This window comes from Balaenoptera physalus (assembly GCF_965194825.1).
Source record: "Balaenoptera physalus genome assembly, chromosome: 4".
Taxonomy (NCBI): domain Eukaryota; kingdom Metazoa; phylum Chordata; class Mammalia; order Artiodactyla; family Balaenopteridae; genus Balaenoptera; species Balaenoptera physalus.
The window spans coordinates 3559720-3583209 of record NC_138891.1 but is presented as its reverse complement, the minus strand read 5'-3'; the positions used below and the strand labels follow the sequence as shown (position 1 = coordinate 3583209).

The window sequence follows — 23490 nt, the reverse complement described above, 5'->3', positions numbered from 1 at the left end:
TGGTCTTGGGCAAAGCACTTCACTTTTCTGACCCTTAATTTTATCGCCCTTGAAATGAAGGCTTTGAAATAGAAGGGATTCCCAGTGGGAAAAGAGCTTTTTCATTTTTTCAAATTATTCCGTCCCCTGCCCCACGCCCATATACATGCTGAGTGTCACTGCTGAAGTGGGTTGTTTTTTCCGCAAGGCGAAGGTGCATTGAAAAAGATTTTTGAAAGACTGAGAATAACTCCATCACCTTATTGCTGGAGGCCTTTCAGCTCACTAAAGGATTAAAAATTCTATAATTCAGTATTTTAAGTAACGCTGATTGATGTTATGCCTAATGGTCTAGCTCAGTGGAATTCCAGTCCCGTTCTAATGCTTTGCTTCCGTGTGATGAAAAAGTTGAACTAGATGGTTTCCAAAGTCTTTATGATTATAACCTTATTTCTGACAACCCACATATATAAAATAGGATGTGGTTCCTTTTGACCCTGTGACTTATCTTTGTGCTTATGAGTGAATGCGTCTTACGGAAATGTAGCCTAGAAGGGAAAGGGAGAAGATTCCATTTTTTCCCTGAGGTCTTCCTGCTTCCCAGTTTCTCTGCTTTTCCCTCCTCGCTATTTCATAGTTATGTCTCTTAAAATTATGTCTGTTGCAAAGTTGTTCACTCAGTGCAGTATATCACCTATTGGGAAAATTAAACACATACACACACACACTCCTGTATTACGTAACGTAGAAAGAAGCAAGGATGTCTAAGCTGTCGTGAATTTAACTGAAAGAGACTGCCTTTTTCAGTAACTCTAGAAGGTTAGTTTATGACTTAGCATACTATCTTGTCAGCTACTGCCTGCCCTGGGAAAAGGAAGTGGTATGATTCGGAAGCAGTACTTATTCTGTGTTTAAAATTCTGTTTTCCTCCTGTTTCTTCCTCTCAGCCCAGTCACGGACACTGTTAACAAAGCATCCGAAGTAGATGACAGTAGCGACTTTTAAGATTTGGTAAAAGATAACTGTAGTCAAATGAATTTTTTTTTTCATCTTTGCATCTCAAATCTGAAAAGTGTGATTGAGGACAAAGGTCCTTCCCATTTATTAAAGCACTCATTCACAAAAAGCGTAAAATAATTATTTTTCTTGGACTACCTCGAGATAAGCACCAGATCCTTGTGAGCTGGAAAGAAGCTGTATGAAACGGTACTTGGAGGAAATAGTAACAGTCCAATTCTGCTTGGAGCTTAGTGTACACAAGGGATCTTGTCTTTTTTTTTTTTAATTGTCCTTTCTTTTAGGATTTCACCCTTTTGCCTGATTCTTTTTTAAAATTTTTTCTTTTATATTGGAGTATATAGTTGATTCACAATGTTGTGTTTCAGGTGTATAGCAAAGTGATTCAGTTACTCCGTACTCAGCACTGTTATATCCTAACTTCCTAAGATGTTATGGTGGACTTCAGTGGTCTTGGTTCTTTAGAAAAAATCACTGAATACAAACATAGGGACCCCCAGGAGTTTGTGAGGTACCATTCTCTATTTGTCCTCTCGAGAGCTGCAGACCTGGCTTGTTTTCTCAACACCCTCTTGGTGGTCAGGGATGCCCTTTCACCATCAGAGTGAGTTCTTCTTTCCTGTGATCCAGACAATGTTGTTCCTTAATATTTCTTCTTTCCCCAGTATTAAAGGCCCCATTCGTAGCTGTTTTTATAATGTCATGTTTGCATAGAATGTTACCCCCCTGCCTTTGGGGGTAAGGAAGATGTCCTGGAGGAGAATGCAGCTAAGTTAAGACCCCAAGGACAAGTAGAATGGTCAGACCTGCAGAGCATCTTATCCAAAAGCCCAGAAAGAGCCCAATCCCTGTGGAGGTTCTACAGGTGATTCCAGTATGATTGGAGGAAGGAGTTGGAGGAGAGGGGGCTGCAAAGGATGAGGCCAGAGATGCAAGCTGGAGCCAAATCTTTCTGGAAGACTTTATGTGCTCCAGAGGAATTGGGGCTTGATCTTGAAGGTATTAAGAAGTCAGAGGAAACAGGGAAACAAGATCCAATTTAAAAGATTTCCTGGAGATTGCCCTATCTACACACTTCAGTGGAAGGATTGGAGGAAAGCAGAACTGGAAGCAGGGAGACCACAGAGGATGCTGGTGCCATCATGAAAGTGACAGAGGATGCAGCCAGTAGACGGATTAGGAAGATACTATGGAGTAGGATTCAACAGGTTTTGGGGAGCTTAGAGGAGAAGGAGGAAGCATGGTTCCCGTCGACTGTCAGGTTTCCGACCAGGTTAGAGATTCCATCAGTGTTTGGTAGGTTGATTGTCGAAGGTGGATGATGAGATCCTAAGATGGAAGGTGAGAAAACAAGGTGGCCGAGGGTAGAGCCCCCAGGGAGGCAGACGCTGAAGAGGTGTCATTGAAGAGGACAGAGGCGGCGGAGTGGTGCCCTATCAGAGGAGGCTCTTAGATACCTGGGGAGGAGAGCTTTTCAGGAATCGGGGCGGGGGGCAGAGCTACGGATAATTTTAGTAAAATGAAGACAAAAAGCAAGCAACAAATAGGTCCGCCTATGACCTTGAGAATGCTGAAAACATTTTCCCCTTTAAACCTCCCCAAGCCCACATGTTTTTCCTCATTTTACTCAGACAGTTGTGTGGCTTTTCCCCTCTTTAGCTGCCTTTCCTACTATCCTTATCTGCAACTGATCTGCGCCTTGCCTTTATATGTTCTTTCAACACGTGGGAACTAGAAGCTACGCTTTCCTTCCAGTCTGACGCTAGAGAAACACACGTTATTTATTATGTTGTAACCCCAGAAGCTCAAAATGCCTGCAGCTGTTTACTCGCAAAGGGACTTTGGACATGGGTGCAGTATATCATTTGTGTGTGAATGATGTGCCTCCCAGTGGGAAGGGGTGAATTCAGCTCCATGGAGTCTGATGTATAAGCAGAGATTGCCAGAGCTCCTGAGAGGTCCCCTTGTACCGACTTCTCCTTGCTACCCTGTCCCCGTCGATTTCAGGTGAGTGTTGGCACATCAGAGAATCTCTCCAAAGGCAGGTTCCTTGTCCTGGGGAGCCCGGGCATCCTTCCTCTTTACCTGGCTTGGAGTCAGCATTGAAGAAAAGGCAGCAGGCACAGCCAAAAACTCTCGGTCTTAGAGTCACAACTGTGGCACAGCACATTCAAAGTATTCAGATATATTTAAAGCATCTTATGATCTTAAATACAGTGAGCACTTAGTCCTTTTCATCAGTTTTATTGTAAATGTGTAACATTTCATGTATACGTAAGGGCTCTTCCACTGTAGAGAATGGCATTTAAAGTCAAACAGTTTATAACACTGATTCTCTAAAGGATTTCTCCAAGCAGCAACTTTGGCCCTTCAACCAATTAGCAATTTGTGAACTGATATTTACATTTTAATAGGTTTGTCTTTTATTTGCAATTTAACTCTGTTAACTGTGTTTATTTTACTTCTTTAAAAAATAAAGTCTGGGAGTTCCCTGGTGATCTAGTGGTTAGGATTTGGCGCTTTCATTACAGTGGCCTGGGTTCAATCCCTGGTCAGGGAACCGAGATCCTGCAAGCTGAGCGGTGCCGTGCCCCCCCGCAAAAAAATCTGATTGGTGCAGCCACTATGGAAAACTGTGTGGAGGTTCCTCAAAGAACTGAAAATAGAGTTGCCATATGATCCAGCAATCCCACTCCTGGGCATATACCCGGACAAAACTCTAATTCAAAAAGTTTACACGCACCCTTATGTTCACAGCAGCACTATTTACAATAGCCAAGACATGGAAGCAACCTAAATGTCCATCAACAGATGAATGGATAAAGAAGATGTGGTACATATATACAATGGAATACTACTCAGCCATAAAAAAGAGTGAAGCAATGCCATTGGTAGCAACATGGATGGACCTAGAGATTCTCATACTAAGCAAAGTAAGTCAGAAAGAGAAAAACAAACACCATATGATATCACTTACATGTGGAATCTAAAATATGATTCAAATGAACTTATCTACAAAACAGAAACAGACTCACAGACGTAGAGAAGAGACTTGTGGTTGCCGGAGCTGGGGGGATGGTTGGGAAGGACTGGGAGTTTGGGATTAGCAGATGCAAACTGATATATAGAGAATGGATAAACAAGGTCCTACTGTATAGCACAGGGAACTACATTCAATATCCTGTGATAAACCATAATGGAAAAGAATACGAAACAGAATGTATATATATGTTATAACTCAATCACTTTGCTGTACAGCAGAAAATAATACAACATTGTATATCAACTATACTTCAATAATAAATTTTTTAAAATAAATAAATAAAATCTGAAAATTAAAGAAAATTAAGGGTATTGAACATTAAGAATACCGCAAGTGGGAAAACGTTGCTAAATATAATAACTTCATACCTAAAAATCCTGGTTGTAAATAAACATTCCATTTAATGCAAAATTTGGTTTCCTGGGAGCGGCAGCTATGAATTCTAATGGTTTCCAAAGTTTCGCCCTAAATACGCATCATAGGATTAGATGGCAGGGTGATGACGAAGAGGAAGATGATTGCCATTATTTGTGCACAGGTCTTGGTAGCCTGTTTTCTAGTCCTGATATCTTGAAACCTTTGTTAGAAAACCACCAGGCAATAACCTCTTGAGTGTGTTGGTGAACTTCTGTGCCACCCACAGGCATAACTGCGACCACAGTAGTAGCTAACATTTGGAGGTTTACTATTTGGACTGTTATAGACCCATTTTCCAAGCTCTGTGAGTGCAGTTCCACTAAAATTTCACAGTTGGTCCACCGGGTTGGTGCTGTAATGGCCCCATTTTGCAGATGAGAAAACTAAAACATACAGAGATGACTTATTTACCCAGGGTTGCTCAGCGGGGGAGCTGGGATGCAGACAAGCAAATCCGGCTCAGAGCCTGTCCACGGGCTTCCCCACTGTACTGCAAGCGTCCTCTGGCACCAGCCTCTATTTGACCAATTTAAGGAAGAAGGGATAGTTAAAAGGATGAAACAGTCTGCAGCATCTGCTTCTCACTTTTTTGGTCCAGTCAGAGTGTATAAAAGCTCATTCTTCCATTTTGTATAGATCTAAATAATTCTTTTTTTAAATAAATTTATTTATTTATTATTTATTTTTGGCTGTGTCGGGTCTTCGTTGTTGCACGCGGGCTTTCTCTAGTTGAAGCGAGCGGGGGCTACTCTTCGTTGTGGTGCGCAGGCTTCTCATTGCGGTAGCTTCTCTTGTAGCGGAGCATGGGCTCTAGGTGCGCGGGCTTCAGTAGTTGTGGCACACGGGCTCAGTAGTTGTGGCTCGCGGGTTCTAGAACGTAGGCTCAGTAGTTGTGGCGCACGGGCTTAGTTGCTCCGCAGCATGTGGGATCTTCCCGGACCAGGGATCGAACCCGTGTCCCCTGCATTGTCAGGCGGACTCTCGACCACTGTGCCACCAGGCAAGTCCCTAGACCCAAATAATTCTGACATATTAAAAAAATATTCTGGGGGGACCTTCAAGATGGCGGAGGAGTAAGACATGGAGATCACCTTCCTCCCCACAAATACATCAAAAATGCATCTACACATAGAATAACTCCTACAGACCACCTAATGAATGCTGGCAGAAGACCTCAGACTTCCCAAAAAGGCAAGAAACTCCCCACGTACCTCGGTAGGGAAAAAGAAAAAACAGAGACAAAAGAATAGGGATGGGACCTGCCCCTCTGGGAGGGAGCTGTGAAGGAGGAAAAGTTTCCACACACCAGGAAGCCCCTTCACTGGCAGAGATGGGGGTGGGCAGGGGGGAAACTTTGGAGCCACGGAGGAGAGCGCAGCAACAGGGTGCAGAGGGCAAAGTGGAGAGATTCCCACACAGAGGATCGGTGCCAACCAGCACTCACCAGCCCGAGAGGCTTGTCTGCTCACCCGCCGGGGCAGGTGGGGGCTGGGAGCTGAGGCTTGGGCTTCGGAGGTCAGATCCCAGGGAGAGGACTGGGGTTGGCTGTGTGAACACAGCCTGAAGGGGGCTAGTGCGCCACGGCTAGCTGGGAGGGAGTCCGGGAAAAAGTCTGGAGCTGCCGAAGAGGCAAGAGACCATTGTTTCGGGGTGCACGCGGAGAGGGGATTCAGAGCACCACCTAAATGAGCTCCAGAGATGGGCGTGAGCCGCGGCTATCAGTGCAGACCCCAGAGACGGGCATGGGACACTAAGGCTGCTGCTGCTGCCACCAAGAAGCCTGTGTGTGAGCACAGGTCACTATCCACACCTCCCCTCCAGGGAGCCTGTGCAGCCTGCCAGTGCCAGGGTTCAGTGATCCAGGGACAACTTCCCCGGGAGAACACACGGCGCACCTCAGGCTGTTGCAACGTCACGCCGGCCTCTGCCACTGCAGGCTCGCCCCGCATCCGTACCCCTCCCTCCCCCCTGGCCTGAGTGAGCCAGAGCCCCGATTCATCTGCTCCTTTAACCCCGTCCTGTCTGAGTGAAGAACAGACGCCCTCAGGCAACCTATACACAGAGGCGGGTCCAAATCCAAAGCTGAACCCTGGGAGCTGTGTGAACAAAGAAGAGAAAGGGAAATCTCTCCCAGCAGCCTCAGGAGCAGTGGATTAAATCTCCACAATCAACTTGATATACCTGCATCTGTGCAATACCTGAATACACAAAGAATCATCCCAAATTGAGGAGGTGGACTTTGGGAGCAACTGTAGACTTGGGGTTTGCTTTCTGCATCTAATTTGTTTGTGGTCTTATGTTTATTTTAATTTAGAGCTTATTGTCATTGGTAGATTTGTTTATTGATTTGGTTGCTCTCTTCCTTTTTTTTTTAAATATATATATATTTTCCTTTTTCTCTTTTTGTTGAGTGTGTATGTGTATGCTTCTTTGTGTGATTTTATCTGTATAGGTTTGCTTTTACTATTTGTCCTAGGGTTCTGTCTATCCTTTTTTTTTTTTTTAGGATAGTTTTTAATGCTTGTTATCATTGGTGGATTTGTTTATTGGTTTGGTTGCTCTCTTCTTTCTTTTTTTTTATTACTTTTTTATTCTTTTACTTTAATATTTTTTATTTTAATAACTATATTTTTTTTTCTTTCTTTCTTTTTTTTTCCCTCCCTTTTTTTCTGAGCTGTGTGACTGACAGGGTCTTGATGTTCCAGCCGGGTGTCAAACCTGAGCCTCTGAGGTGGAGAGCCGCGTTCAGGACATTGGTCCACCAGAGACCTCCCTGCCTCACATGATATCAATCAGCGAGAACTCTCCCAGAGATCTCTATCTCAATGCTAAGACCCAGCTCCACTCAATGACCAGCAAGCTCCAGGGCTGGATGCCCCATTCCAATCAACCAGCAAGACAGGAATGCAACCCCACCCATTAGCAGAGAGGCTGCCTAAAATCATAATAGTTCACAGACACCCTAAAACACACCACTGGACACGGTCATGCCCACCAGAAAGACATGATCCAGCCTCATACACCAGAACACAGGCACCAGTCCCCTCCACCAGGAAGCCTACACAACCCACTGAACCAACCTGAGCCACTGGGAGCAGACACCAAAAACAATGGGAACTACGAACCTGCAGCCTGCGAAAAGGAAACCCCAAACACAGTAAGTTAAGCAAAATGAGAAGACAGAGAAACACACAGCAGATGAAGGAGCAAGGTAAAAACCCACCAGACCAAAGAAGTGAAGAGGAAATAGGCAGTCTACCGGAAAAAGAATTCAGAGTAATGATAGTAAAGATGATCCAAAATCTTGGAAATAGAATGGAGAAAATACAAGAAATGTTTAACAAGGGCCTAGAAAAACTAAAGAGCAAGCAAACAATGATGAACAACACAACAAATGAAATTTAAAATTCTCTGGAAGGAATCAATAGCAGAATAACTGAAGCAGAAGAATGGATAACTGACCTGGAAGATAAAATAGTGGAAATAACTACGACAGAGAAGAATAAAGAAAAAAGAATGAAAAGAATTGAGGACGTCTCAGAGACCTCTGGGACAACATTTAAATGCACCAACATTCAAATTTTAAGGGTCCCAGAAGAAGAAGAGAAAAAGAAAGGGACTGAGAAAATATTTGAAGGATTATAGTTGAAAACTTCCCTAATATGGGAAAGGAAATAGTCACTTTCAGGAAGCACAGAGAGTCCCATACAGGATAAATCCAAAGAGAAATATGCCAAGACACATGTTAATTAAACTATCAAAAATTAAATACAAAGAAAATGTATTAAAAGCAGCAAGGGAAAAGCAACAAATAACATACAAGGGAATCCCCATAAGGTTAACAGCTGATCTTTCAGCAGAAACTCTGCAAGCCAGAAGGGAGTGGCAGGACATATTTAAAGGGATGAAGGGGAAAAACCTACAACCAAGATTACTCTACCCAGCAAGGATCTCATTCAGATTCGACGGAGAAATTAAAACCTTTACAGACAAGCAAAAGCGAAGAGAATTCAGCACCACCAAACCAGCTTTACAACAAATACTAAAGGAACTTCTCTAGGCAGGAAACACAAGAGAAGAAAAAGACCTACAAAAACAAACCCAAAACAATTAAGAAAAAGGTAATAGGAACAAACATGTCGATGATTACCTTCAATGTAAATGGTTGAAATGCTCCAACCAAAAGACACAGACTGGCTGAATGGATACAAAAACAAGACCCATATATATGCTGTCTACAAGAGACCCACTTCAGACTTAGGGACACATACAGACTGAAAGTGAGGGGATGGAAAAAGATATTCCATGCTAATGGAAATCAAAAGAAAGCTAGAGTAACAATTCTCATATCAGACAAAATAGACTTTAAAATAAAGACTATTGCACAAGACAAAGAGGACACTACTTAATGATCAAGGGATCAATCCAGGAAAAAGATATAACAATTGTAAATATTTATGCACCCAGCATAGGAACACCTCAGTACATAAGGCAAATGCTAACAGCCATAAAAGGGGAAATCGACAGTAACACAATAATACTAGGGGACTTTAACACCCCACCTTCAGCAATGGACAGATCATCCAAAATGAAAATAAATAAGGAAACACAAGCTTTAAATTATACATTAAACAAGATGGACTTAATTGATATTTATAGGACATTCCATCCAAAAACAACAGAATACACTTTCTTCTCAAGTGCTCATGGAACATTCTCCAGGATAGATCATATCTTGGGTCATAAATCAAGCCTTGGTAAATTTAACAAAATTGAAATTGTATCAAGTATCTTTTCTGACCACAACGCTATGAGACTAGATATCAATTGCAGGAAAAAATCCGTAAAAACTACAAACACATGGAGGCTAAACAATACACTACTAAATAACCAAGAGATCACTGAAGAAATCAAAGAATAAATCAAAAAATACCTAGAAACAAATGACAATGAAAACATGACGACCCAAAACCTATGGGATGCAGCAAAAGCAGTTCTAAGAGGGACGTTTATAGCAATACAATCCTACCTCAAGAAACAAGAAAAATCTCAAACAACCTAACCTTACACCTAAAGCAATTAGAGAAAGAAGAACAAAAAAAAAACCCCAAAGTTAGCCAAAGGAAAGAAATCATAAAGATCAGATCAGAAATAAGTGAAAAAGAAGGAAACGATAGCAAAGATCAATAAAATGAAAAGCTGGTTCTTTGAGAAGATAAACAAAATTGATAAACCATTAGCCAGACTCATCAAGAAAAAAAGAGAGAAGACTCAAATCAATAGAATTAGAAATGAAAAAGGAGAAGTAACAACGGACACTGCAGAAATACAGAGGATCGTGAGAGATTACTAAAAGCAACTCCATGCCAATAAAATGGACAACCTGGAAGAAATGGACAAATTCTTAGAAAAGCACAACCTTCCAAGACTGAACCACGAAGAAATAGAAAGTATAAACAGACCAATCACAAGCACTGAAACTGAAACTGTTACTAAACATCTTCCAACAAACAAAAGCCCAAGACCAGATGGCTTCACAGGTGAATTATATCAAACATTTAGAGAAGAGCTAGCACCTATCCATCTCAAACTCTTCCAAAATATAGCAGAGGGAGGAACACTCCCAAACTCATTCTACGAGACCCTGATACCAAAACCAGACAAAGATGTCACAAAAAAAGATAACTACAGGCCAATATCACTGATGAACGTAGATACAAAAATCCTCAACAAAATACTAGCAAACAGAATCCAACAGCAGATTAAAAGGGTCATACACCATGATCAAGTGGGGTTTATCCCAGGAGTACAAGGATTCTTCAATATACACAAATCAATCAATGTGATACACCATATTAACAAACTGAAGAATAAAAACCATATGATCATCTCAATAGATGCAGAAAAAGCTTTCGACAAAATTCAACACCATTTATGATAAAAACCCTCCAGAAAATAGGCATAGAGGGAACTTACCTCAACATAATAAAGGCCATATATGACAAACCCACAGCCAACATTGTTCTCAATGGTGAAAAACTGAAATCATTTCCCCTAAGATCAGGAACAAGAGAAGGATGTCCACTGTCACCACTATTATTCAACATAGTTTTGGAAGTTTTAGCCACAGCCATCAGAGAAGCAAAAGAAATAAAAGGAATCCAAATCAGAAAAGAAGAAGTAAAGCTGTCACTGTTTGCAGATGTCATGATACTATACATAGAGAATCCTAAAGATGCAACCAGAAAACTACTAGAGCTAATCAATGAATTTGGTAAAGTAGCAGGATACAAAATTAATGCACAGAAATCTCTTGCATTCCTATACACTAATGATGAGAAATCTGAAAGAAAAATTAAGGAAACACTCCCATTTACCATTTCAACAAAAAGAATAAAATTCCTAGGAATAAACCTACCTAAGGAGGCAAAAGACCTGTATGCAGAAAACTGTAAGACACTGATGAAAGAAATTAAAGATGATACCAACAGATGGAGAGATATACCATGTTCTTGGATTGGAAAAATCAACATTATAAAAAGGACTATACTACCCAAAGCAATCTACAATGATTCAGTGCAATCCCTATCAAACTACCAATGGCATTTTTCACAGAACTAGAAGAAACAATTTCACAATTTGTATGGAAACACAACAGACCCCGAATAGCCAAAGCAATGTTGAGAAAGAAAAACGGAGCTGGAGGAATCAGTCTCCCGGACTTCAGACTATACTACAAAGCTACAGTAATCAAGACAGTATGGTACTGGCACAAAAACAGAAATGTAGATCAATGGAACAGGATAGAAAGCCCAGAGATAAACCCACGCACATATGGTCACCTTATTTTTGATAAGGAGGCAAGAATATACAATGGCGAAAAGACAACGTCTTCACTAAGTGGTGCTCAGAAAACTGGACAGCTACATGTAAAAGAATGAAATTAGAACCCTCCCTAACACCATACACAAAAATAAACTCAAAATGGATTGAAGACCTGAATGTAATGCCAGACACTATAAAACTCTTAGGGGAAAACATAGGCAGAACACTCTATGACATAAATCACAGCAAGATCCTTTTTGATCCACCTCCTAGAGAAATGGAAATAAAAACAAAAATAAACAAATGGGACCTAATGAAACTTAAAAGCTTTTGCACAGCAATGGAAACCAATAAACAAGACGAAAAGACAACCTTCAGAATGGGAGAAAATATTTGCAAATGACACAACTGACAAAGGATTAATCTCCAAAATATACAAGCAGCTCATGCAGCTCAATATCAAAAAAACAAACAACCTAATCCAAAAATGGGCAGAAGACCTAAATAGACATTTCTCCAAAGAAGGTATACAGATTGCCAACAAACACATGAAAGGATGTTCGACATCACTAATCATTAGAGGAATGCAAATCAAAACTACAATGAGGTATCACCTCACACCGATCAGAATGGTCATCATCAAAAAATCTACAAACAAGGAATGCTGGAGAGGGTGTGGAGAAAAGGGAACCCTGTTGCACTGTTGGTGGGAATGTAAATTGATACAGCCACTATGGAGAACAGTATGGAGTTTCCTTAAAAAACTATCATATGACCCAGCAATCCCACTACTGGGCATATACCCTGAGAAAGCCGTAATTCAAAAAGAGTCATGTACCACAATGTTCATTGCAGCTCTGTTTACAATAGCCAGGACATGGAAGCAACCTAAGTGTCCATCAACAGATGAATGGATAAAGAAGATGTGGCACATATATACAATGAAATATTACTCAGCCATAAAAACAAACAAAATTGAGTTATTTTAGTGAGGTGGACGGACCTAGAGTATGTCATACAGAGTGAAGTAAGTCAGAAACAGAAAAACAAATACCATATGCTAACACATATATATGGAATCTTAAAAAAAAAAAAAGTGGTTCTGAAGAACCTAGGGGCAAGACAGGAATAAAGACGCAGATGTAGAGAATGGACTTGACAACACAGGGAGGGGGTCAGATAAGCCTGGACGAAGTGAGAGAATGGCATGGACATATATACACTACAATATGTAAAATAGATAGCTAGTGGGAAGCATGCACATAGCACAGGGAGATCAGCTCGGTGTCTTGTGTCTACCAAGAGGGGTAGGATGGGGAGGGTGGGGGAGAGACGCAAGAGGGAGGGGATATGGGGATATATGTATACGTATAGCTGATTCACTTTGTTATACAGCAGAAACTAACACACCATTGTAAAGCAATTATACTCTAATAAAGAGGTTAAAAAAAAAAATTCCAGTCAATATGAATCTACACTGTCCAATATATTTGGCCATCAGCTACATGGAGCTATTTGGATTTAAATTCATTAAATTTAAATGAGATTGATAATCCGCTTCCTCATTCTCATTGCCCTCATTTCAAGTGCCAAATGGCCACATGTGCTCTTGGTTATGGTATCAGATCAGGATGAGAAGTAGAACATTCCCATCATCACAGAAAGGTTGATTGGACAGCGCTGTCTCAAAACAGTTCTGTTGAATAGATATATAATGTGAAGCACATATGTAATGTAAAATTTTCTAGTAGCCACATTTTAAAAACTAAAAAGTAGGTGAAGTTAATTTTAATATATTTTGGCCCAATATATGCCAAATATTATTTCAGCATGTAATTAACAAAAAGTAATGATGCATTTTGCTTTCTTTTGCATTGTCATCAAAATTTGGTATATATTTTACGTTCACAGCGCATCTTAATTTGTTTTTTTCTTTTCTGGTATTATGTAATTTTTTTTTTGCACTGCAAATTTTTTTTCCTTTATTTTTATGGAGTTATAGTTGATTTACCATATTATATAATATTATATATGTTTCAGGTGTGCAACATAGTGATGCACAATTTTTAAAAGTCATACTCCATTTATAGTTATTATAAAAGATTGGCTGTATTCCCTGTGCTGTACAATATATTCTTTTTTAATTTTTTGAATTTGAAATACAATTTTTGAAGGTTACTTTCCATTTACAGTTATTACAATATTACAAAACATTGGCTATGTTCCCCGTGTTGTACAGTACATCCTTGAGCCTATCTTACACCCAATAGTTTGTACCTCCCCCTCCCTTATCCCTATTCTTCACCCCCCAGCCCTGGTAACCACTCGTTTGTTCTCTATATCTGTGAGTCTGCTTCTGTTTTGTTATATTCACAAGTTTGTGGTATTTTTTAGATTCCACGCATTAGTGGTATCATAACAGTATTTGTCTTTCTCTGTCTGACTTATTTCACTTAGCATAATACCCTCCAAGTCCATCCACGTGGCTACAAGTGGCAAAAACTCATTCTTTTTAATGGCTGAGTAATATTCCATTATATATATGTACCACATCTTCTTTATCCATTCATCTGTTGATGGACAATTAGGTTGCTCCCATATCTTGGCCATTGTAAATAATAATACTATGAATATTGGGGTACATGTATCTTTTTGAATTAGTGTTTTTGTTTTCTTTGGATATATACCCAGGAGTGGAATTGCTGGATCATATGGTAGTTCTGTTTTTAGTTTTTTGAGAAACTAAAAACTCCATACTGTTCTCCACAGTGGCTGCACCAATTTACATTCCCTACAGCTTACAACAGTGCACAAGGGTCCCCTTTTCTCCAGAACCTCACCAACATTTGCTGTGTTCTCTTTGCTGATAGCCATTCTGACAGGTACGAGGTGATATCTTACTGTGGCTTTCATTTGCATTTCCCTAATAATTAGCGATGTTGAGCATCTTTTCATGACAGCACGTCTTACTTTGAACTAGCTACATTTCAAGTGCTTGATGGCTATATGGCCACCATATTGACCAACACAGTTCTGAACTTTTACACCAGAGTTTCTCAACTGGGATATATTAAAATGATTGTGGGACAGAGCGCTGTGTAATTCAGGGACCACTGCTGTAAGCTTTGGGCTTGTAAGTGGTGCAGATAGGCCATTCCTAAGATGATGGAGGTGGCCAGATTGCTAAGACTCAATCTGTGTATTAAGGACATAAATATTAGTTTTAAATGCATTTTAAAACACCAATGTCAAGTTCCTGATTCATCCCTCCCTGCCACATTTCCTCTTGGGATTAACATACACACACTACTATATATAAGATAGATAACCAACACGGACTTAGTATATAGCACAGGGAACTCTACTCAGTGTTCTGTGATAATCTATATGGGAAAAGAATCTGAAAAAGAGTGAATGTGTATATATGTATAACTGAATCACTTTGCTGTACACCTGAAACTAACACAACATTGTAAATCAACTATACTCCAGTAAATTTTTTTTTAATTAAAAAGTAAAAATAAAGCACCCATCTGTTTTTCAGATAGGTTGTCACTACTAGTAATTTCTCAAAAAGACACATTTTGGCAGCATGAACCAACTCAGAGTGATACTATTAACTGAGTTATTTAATCCACTGTTAATAAGTACATAGACAGCTTACTGACTTAAAAGAAGCAATAAAATTTGGAGTTCTGACTGAGAGCCAGATAAAACTTGGAATGGGCACAAATGGAATATACGTTATCTGCAGACACGGCCCAGTTTGTGAAGTATCTCCTGCCCTGTGCTTTCGAGGTCCTTCTTTGGTGGCACTATTGGTGACTCCTTAATTAGCTGACATTATATAACTAACTGTGGTGACCATTCTTGGAAAATCATCTTAAAATTCCTCAGAGTGACTCACAAATTATATCTTCAGATTTGGGAAATGTGTCTCTGCACACTGTTTCATAGCTGTATGCTCTCCTGTGTGTATTTTTTAAACTAAATTTCATCTACCTTGAAGTAATGTTGTAAGTACAAACCTATAATTTACTTTTAAGCCCTTCCTTCTAATAAACTTATCTATGTGTATTGCGTCTAATTATAGCTCCGGGCGTAACCATGTGTATTATTCATCTAAATGAGTGAGCCTGTCTGGCAACAAGGGCTGTTGTTGGCAAGGTTTTGCTGTCATCTGGCCTGAATATTCCCGTCTGCCTCACTGTCTGCTTCAGGAGAGGGAGGTCAGTGGTCAGATGGGGCAGGGAGGCTGGACCCCGGTCCCTTGCACCATGTTTCAGTACTCGGCCATAAACTTGGCTAACTGTGATTTTCTTTTATTTTATTTTACTACATCTTATTTTAAATAAGAGAAATCAAACTGTAGAAATAAAATTGAACTCTCCTTCATTCTCCATGTTCAGATTTCCTCCCCTCACCCCCTCCAATTCTCCCCTGTTCCTTGCACAGCTACCATCTTGAATTTAGGTGTATTTTTCCAGTTCATTTCCTGAAAGACATTGACATAGATATGTATCCATAAATGATATAAAATGTTGTTTTATTAATATGTTTCTAGTTTCTATAGTAGGATCACACTGTACCTGTGCTACAACTTGCTGTTGGCATAGTTTATCTTAATATAAAAATGTGATACAGATCTAAGAAGATATCTAACTCCTAAGTAAGTTATGAAACCTAGTAATAAAACAGATAACTCCTGAATCCGCCACACATCCTGAGAAGTAGAACATCCCCAGAACCTTTGAAGCTCCTGTGTGCTACTTCTCCACCCTCTGATTCTACCCAGGAAACTCCTCTCTGGAACTTTTTGTGTATGTCCGTCCATAATTTATTTTCCTGTTTACTTTTAAACTTTGTAGAAATAGTGTCGTACCGTATATATTCCTTTTAGACTTGCTTTTTTATCCAATATGCTATTTCTAAGATTTATCAATGTTAGTCTATATATTTTCACTGCTATGTAGTATTCCTTTGGGTGAATGTATCCATTTTTCTGTCAGTGAACATCTGTGTTGTTTCTAATTTTGCTGTTACAAATAGTGCATCCATGAACATTCTTGTACATGTCTTCTGGTGCATGTGTAAAAGTTCTTCTGGGGTATGTACCTAGGAATGCAATTCCTGTGTTGTATTATAGAACTGTCTATATTCAACTGAACTAGGGAAGTCCACGTTCTCATTCAGAGTGATTGACACCCTCATCAACAATGGATATAGTTCTTGTTTTTCCACATCTTCATCAACACTAGGTTTTGTCAGGCATTTATTTTTGCCTATATATTTTGTGAAATAATATTAACTTGTAATTTTAAGTTTCCTTTCTCTTATTTTAATGAGATTGAGCATTTTTCATGTGATGACGGCCGTTCGTGGTTCCTCTTTTTTCCTTTCTAATGGACCGTTTGTCTTTTCCTTATTGATTGATAGGAATTTGTATATTATGGACACTAGAATTTTGTCAGTTTTATATGATCCAAATATCTTTTCTCAGTTTATGGCTTGCCTTGTCACTCTCTTTAGTCAAACTCCAAAACTTTTCACGTTTGCACTTAAGTGTTTAATCCATCTGCAACAGAGTTTTACATATTTATTGAGGTAGAAATCAAATTTCTCTGTTGTCCAAAGACAAAACTGTTTTCTTAGCCCCATCAGTTCTGACATATATCAGATTTTCATATGTGTGTAGAAAAGTTTCAGGAGCTTCTTGGAGCTCCCAAACTCATTCTAGAGTCAACGTGTCAAGTTCAGTTTTTTTAAAAAACTGTTGGACTGTGGATTAGAATCGCATTGGATCAGGGAGAAATTGACATACCCAGGATCCTGGGTCTTCCTACCTATAAACTTGGTGTCTTCATCTATTGATATTTAATTTTCTTGAGTGTATTTCAATGTGTTTTATAATTTTCTCCATAAAAATCTTACATATTTTTTATGAAATTTATTCATAAGTTTCTTATATTTTTAATACTATCATAAATGGTGTCTTAAAATACATTTTCTAATTTTGCTGGTGTGTTGAATGCAGTTGATTTTGCCTATTGATCTTACATCCAGCTACTTTGCTAAACTTTTATTAAATTTAATAAATTGTGTATCGATTTGGGGAGGTTTTTTCTGTGTACATAAATACTGCAAATGCCAACAGCTTTATTTCTTCCATCCCAATCCATAAATCTTTTGGGTTTTTTCCTGTGTCTTTCATACCTTGATGAACATGAGCTCTAGCACAGTAATGATTAGAAATGGATATAGTGGGCATCCTTGTCATGTTCCACAGTTTTTGAAGGGTGTGCTTTAATATTTTACCATTGAATATATAGTTGCTATGAGGTTTTAGTATATGCTTTTTATCAGGTTAAAGATGTTTCTTACTATTCTAATTTTGCTAGGAGTTTTTATCTTAAATAGCTATCATTTTTAATAAAAAAGCACCTATGGAGTGCTTTTTCTGCACCTGTAGAGATTATCATTTTCTTCTACTTTAATGTGTTATAAGGTAAATTACAATAATAATTTTCTATTATTAAACTATCCTTGCATTCCCAGAATAATTTGAACTTGGTTAAGATGCATGCTTTTTTGGATTTTGGGTTTTTTTGGGGTTATTTTTGGTGTCACCATACAAAAATGTTCCATAATTATTGACTGTATACTTCATACCTGTGACTCATTTATTTTGTAACTGCAAGTTTGTACCTCTTAATCTCCATCACCTGTTTCTCTCATCCACCAACCCCTCCTCCCTTCTGGCAACCACCTGTTTATTCTCTGTATCTGTGAGTCTGTTCTGTTTTCTTACATGTATTCTTTTGTTTTGTTTTTTAGATTCCACATGTAAGTGAAATGATGTGGTATTTGTCTTTCTCTGTCTGACTTACTTCACTTAGCATAATACCCTCAAGGTCCATCCATGTTGTCCCAAATGGCAAGATTTCATACTTTTTATGGCTGAGTAATATTCCATTGTGTGTATATATATGTACCACATCTTCTTCATCCATTCATCTATCGATGGTACTTAGGTTGCTTTTTGTATCTTGGCTAGTGTAACTAATGCCGCAGTGAACTCTGGGATGCATATATCTTTTCAGTTACTTTTCAAATTACTGTTTTAATTTCTTTAGATAAATACGCAGAAGCAGAATTACTGGATTGTATGGTAGTTCTATTTTTACTTTTTTGAGGAATCTCCATACTGTTTTCCATAGTGGCTATACCAATTTACATTCCCACCAACAGTACACAAGGGTTCCCCTTTTGTTCACATCGTCGTCAACACTTGTTAATTGTTGTCTTTTCGATGATAGCCATTCTGACAGGTGTGAGGTGATATCTCATTGTGGTTTTGATTTGCATTTCATGATTAGTGATGTTGAGCATCTTTTCATGTGCTTGTTGGCCATCTGTATGTCTTCTTTGGAGAAATATCTATTCAGGTTCTCTGCCCATTTTTTAATGGGTTGTATGTTTTTTGATGTTGAGTTGTATGGGTTCTTTGTATACCTTGGATATTAACCCCTTATCGAATGTATCATTTACAAATATCTTCTCCCATTCAGTAGGCTGCCTTTTCATTTTGATGATAGTTTCCTTCACTGTGCAAAGGCTTTTTAGTTTGATGTAGTCCCATTTGTTCATTTTTGCTTTTGTTTCCCTAGCCTGAGGAGACATATACAAAAAAATATTGCTAAGATGTCAATCTTAGATGTCAAAGAGTGTACTGCCTTTGTTTTCTTCTAGGATTTTTATGGTTTTAGATCTTACATTTAAGTCTTTAATCCATTGTGAGTTTAATCATGTATATGGTGTGAGAAAGTAGTCCAGTTTGATTCTTTTGCACGTAGCTGTCCAGTTTTCCCAGCACCATTTATTGAAGAGGCTGTCTTTTCCCTATTGTATATTTTTCCCCCTTTGTCATAGATAAGATGCATACTTTTTTGATATACTGCTCAACAATGAATTTTTTGTAGATATGAACTAATTTCAAAATAAGAAAGAAGACAAATCTTTGTTGGCAATAAAATCTTCCCAAGCACTTTAACAGGGTTTCCCACTTTGCTACAGGGCGTGAGGGGAATTTCTGGCTGTTAGATGTACATATTAGCTTGATGTGGCAAGAGGAACACTGGAGCTAAACTATAATCTCACTTTGCCTTCTGTTACCCTGGGAGAATTAACACAGTTAAGTTGACTTGTGTGGGCCTTATTTTCCTCAGTGAGTTTCTCTGCGGCTGGGGGACGTATGTTTGCTGCTAGTAGCCACATGGCTTCCCTTGCTTCACTGTTAACCCAACATCATCATCCAATAAACATTTACTTACTAGGCACTGAGGACAAGGCAAAATCTGTTCCTCAAAGAACTTCCAGGGAGGGATGGAAAAAGCAGACAGTTACACAACACAGGTACAAAACAAAAGGATGCATCTTATCTTCTACAGACCACACTAGTTGGAGGGTGTGGGCGTTGGCCAGGAATCTTTGGGTGGAGAGAGAAAAGAAGATTCAGATGGGAATGATACTTGAGCTGAGTCTTATGAATGACGAACATTTACTGATCTCCATGAACCTCTTTTGTGTTCTTAGTTAACAAAGGATTAGAGTATTTTTTTTCTCTAGTGTCCCTTGTAGCTTTGAAAATTTATCTTTTTGATGCTATATCACCCTTTTCAGGGTCTCAGAAATAATTTTATGCTTTATTAAACATTTGTGCTCCTACCTCTGGTCTACGGTCCTTAGAATCTTTAGTTTCATAAGTTTAGGGTTATGAATGGCAAAACAGAATCTTCTTGGTTATGTTTTATTTAGTAATACCAACACATTTCATTTATAGAATACTGATGATATTGACAAGTGACTTCTTATGTAGAATTAATCTATTAACTTTGGTGTGTTTTTATGGAATGGCTCAATTTATTGTTACCATAAATAGATATTTTTTAAATTCCAAGCTTTATTATAATCTCTAAGCACATTTCATTTGTATGTCTTATTTCAGTGCTGGACCCAAAGGAGACAACATTTACGAATGGAGGTCAACTATATTGGGACCCCCAGGATCTGTCTATGAAGGAGGGGTGTTCTTTCTTGACATTACCTTTTCACCAGACTATCCATTTAAACCCCCCAAGGTCAGTATGAAGTATTCATCCATTTTTAGCAATATGTATTGTTGCATATATATATACATATATATATATGTGTGTGTGTGTATTTATATATATATATATATATATATATATATATATATATATAAACGTCTTCTTCAGTGTACATACCTAGGAATGCATGTCTGTTCTCTTAGCATAGGCAACTTCCCAGGGCTGATTGTATGTAAATGGAAACAGAATGTGAAAAATTGTTTATTCCCTCACCCCAGCCCTTTACGCATACTTCGTTGCTTTTTTTCATCCTTCCTCATGTCGCCTTTCTGTGGTACATGCTTGAGTGTAACATAAGACAGCATGTTACGGGTGGAAGCAGGGGCAGAGGGTGGGCTGGTGCCAGCCGTAGAGCCAGGGGAACCAGACCTGACCTGGGGGTGAGGGAGCCCACCACGGCCAGGCTTCAGGCGCCAGCTGCGAGCTTCGAGTTCGACGCCTCCAGGGCTCAGCTGCCCATGTGAATTCCACATGCACTAGAGTGGAGAGTGTGACCCACAGAGACTGAGCAATCATGTCAGGGAAGTGCAATAAAGAAGAATTTATAATAGTCCATTAATAAAAATGATGGATTAATGAAAAGCCATATATAAATGACTGAAAAAGTATAAGAGCAGCGTCATCAGAACATGGGCGAACTTTCACTTACTTAAGACCAGATTATATCCTTTAAGAATTCTTCACATAACTTTCTACTGCCTGCAAGTCGGTCATTTGACAACTTTAAATTCATTCTTTTTTTTACTTTTTAATTTATATTGGAGCATTTTTGATTAACAATGTTGTGTTAGTTTCAGGTGTACAGCAGAGTGATTCAGTTATACATATGCATGTATCTATTCTTCTTCAAATTCTTTTCCCATTTAGGTTATTAGAGAATATTGAGCAGAGTTCCCTGTGCTATAAAGTAGGGCCTTGTTGGTTATCTGTTCTAAATATAGCAGTCATTCTCCACTTTGGAAAGGAAAAGACCCAGAGGACATTGACTCTGTCTGCTGGGCACCAAGCAGAATTCTTACTTCACCTGGCTTAACTTCTCAACGTAGAGGGAAGTAAAACCTATTTGAGTTGTCAGTTGGAGTGAACAATTTAAAAAGCAAGACTCAGACTAGACCTTCACCTTCCTGTGATCCCCCTCCCTGGCTCCTACCTCCCCTCTTTTATTTTCCTCTCTCTTCCTTTCTTCCTTCCTTTCCATTGAGGTTTGGATCTTGTTTTGGTATCAAAGCAAAAAGTAATAACTATCATTTTACCAAATAGGAAACCCATGCACAGAGAAACTAAGTAACTCCCCAGCATAATCCGAATGATATCAGGATTGAACCCAGGAAGTCTGGCCCCAAAGCCCGTGTCCCTCACTACATTACACAGTACATTTTATCCAAGATGACAGAGCTGGTGGCACTGGGAACACCAGGGCTGCATTTGGTCGGTTTTTAGTGATGAAGCCCCAGTATTACTGAGCTTTATTTTCTCCTTCTACTGGGTGGGTACCTTATGTCTCCCCTTCTACTTTGGACCAGCCCATAAGTCATCCGGTTTTACCTGTTGCACTGCCGGTGACGTGAGGACCTTCCTCTGCAGCCCCATCAGTAACGGAAGCACAGGTGGTGAGGAGGAGGGAAAACTCAGGTCAGGCAGTTGTGCTGCTTACAAGCCTGGTGTGGTCTGTTCTGTGAAACATACATATCACAGAATGCGTGGGCTTATCCAGCTTCTGCATGACAGAAATGTGGAGATGAAACACACCCAGGAGGGAAAACGGATTAATAGGTTAGATAAAGTAATTCCGTTTCTGAAAAGGCCTCCTTGATGGTCTCGAAGGATCGGCCAAAACTAACAAGATGGAATGTAAATGGCTCAAGGTATAGTATTTATTTCATTGAAAGTTCAGAAAGAAATCATGATACAAGATAGGAAAGAGAGACTTACTTTATTGTCATATAAATAAAATGTGTGGCCTTCTGACTGAGTACAATTCTGTGGGAACTTGAAGTTCTTGAAGCCTTAAGGAGATATTTTTAGGCGCACAACCTCTGGAACTCTGAACCCATCGGATGGTATCAGGGGTGCCTCATGCCCTTCTGAGCTCTTCATTTTCAGGAGAACAAACAGGAATAAGCTGGGGAGGGAAAGAGCTATTAGCATTCTTGAGTTTCTTCACTGGAGTGGGCGTCCGCTGTGTGAACCCATCTCTCCTCCGAAACACTCTAGTAAGGCTGGGATGTTCCCTTTCACAGAGGAGGGGACTTAGATGAGGTTTGGAGAGGTTTTCTAATAATATACAGCCAGGAATCTACTGAACTTGGCCTCCAGGGACCATGTGCTTTCCACTGAATTATACATAGTTACCCTGGAGATGTTTACTAGGAAAAATAGGACCCAGGAGGAATGTGATAGCTGTTCTCTGATGTTTCAGAAACTGTGTGGGGTTAAACTTGCTCCTGGATGGCTGGATGGGACAAAAATAGAAGCAGAAGGGTGTCAGTTACAGGGAAGCAGATTTCGATTCCACGTGAGGAAAATCTGACCCATCGCCGGACAGTCTGCGTTTGAATAGCTTTGCCTCTGAGACCAGGCTTCCCTTTCCTGGGAGTGTTCAAAGAAAAAAGCTGAATTAGAACCTGTCAAGAATACTGCCAGAAAAAAACTAAAAACTAAGTCCCTCCAGTGAATAAATTTGATTAGACAATCTATTAGGACAAAGAAAAATCAAACTTTGGTAATCAAATTATCATTTAAATGCACATTTATTAGAAACCCGTGGGACGTTTTCAAAGCAAATTATCACCACCTAATTTATCAGTTTTGGAAATCGGATTTTGTAAACAGAGGTGTTACTCTAAAGGGGAAAGTTTGCCAGTGTCTTGAAAGCTGTTCACTAAAACAAAGACTTACTAACAATTTGGAAGTTTCACGCCCATCCTTTCTAGTCTCCTGTTACTCTAAATAGTCCATATTTGTGATTAAGTCTTGTTTATTTCTCTATTGCCTTCATCCTTTGCTCTTTTTCCAGTAATCTTAGGCACACACTTCGATTCA

At 39.3% G+C, this 23490-nt stretch overlaps 1 protein-coding gene across 6 annotated transcripts in view; it reads left to right on the top strand.

The window, feature by feature from the left end:
* UBE2E2 (ubiquitin conjugating enzyme E2 E2) overlaps window positions 1-23490 on the top strand; it is a 358295-nt gene that overhangs the window by 253706 nt on the left and 81099 nt on the right. For all 6 annotated transcript variants that reach the window (XM_082460779.1, XM_082460778.1, XM_082460782.1 and 3 more), the window contains exon 4: window positions 20286-20418. In XM_082460779.1, the coding sequence (XP_082316905.1) occupies window positions 20286-20418 (133 nt within the window). The remainder of the gene's footprint in view (window positions 1-20285; window positions 20419-23490) is intronic.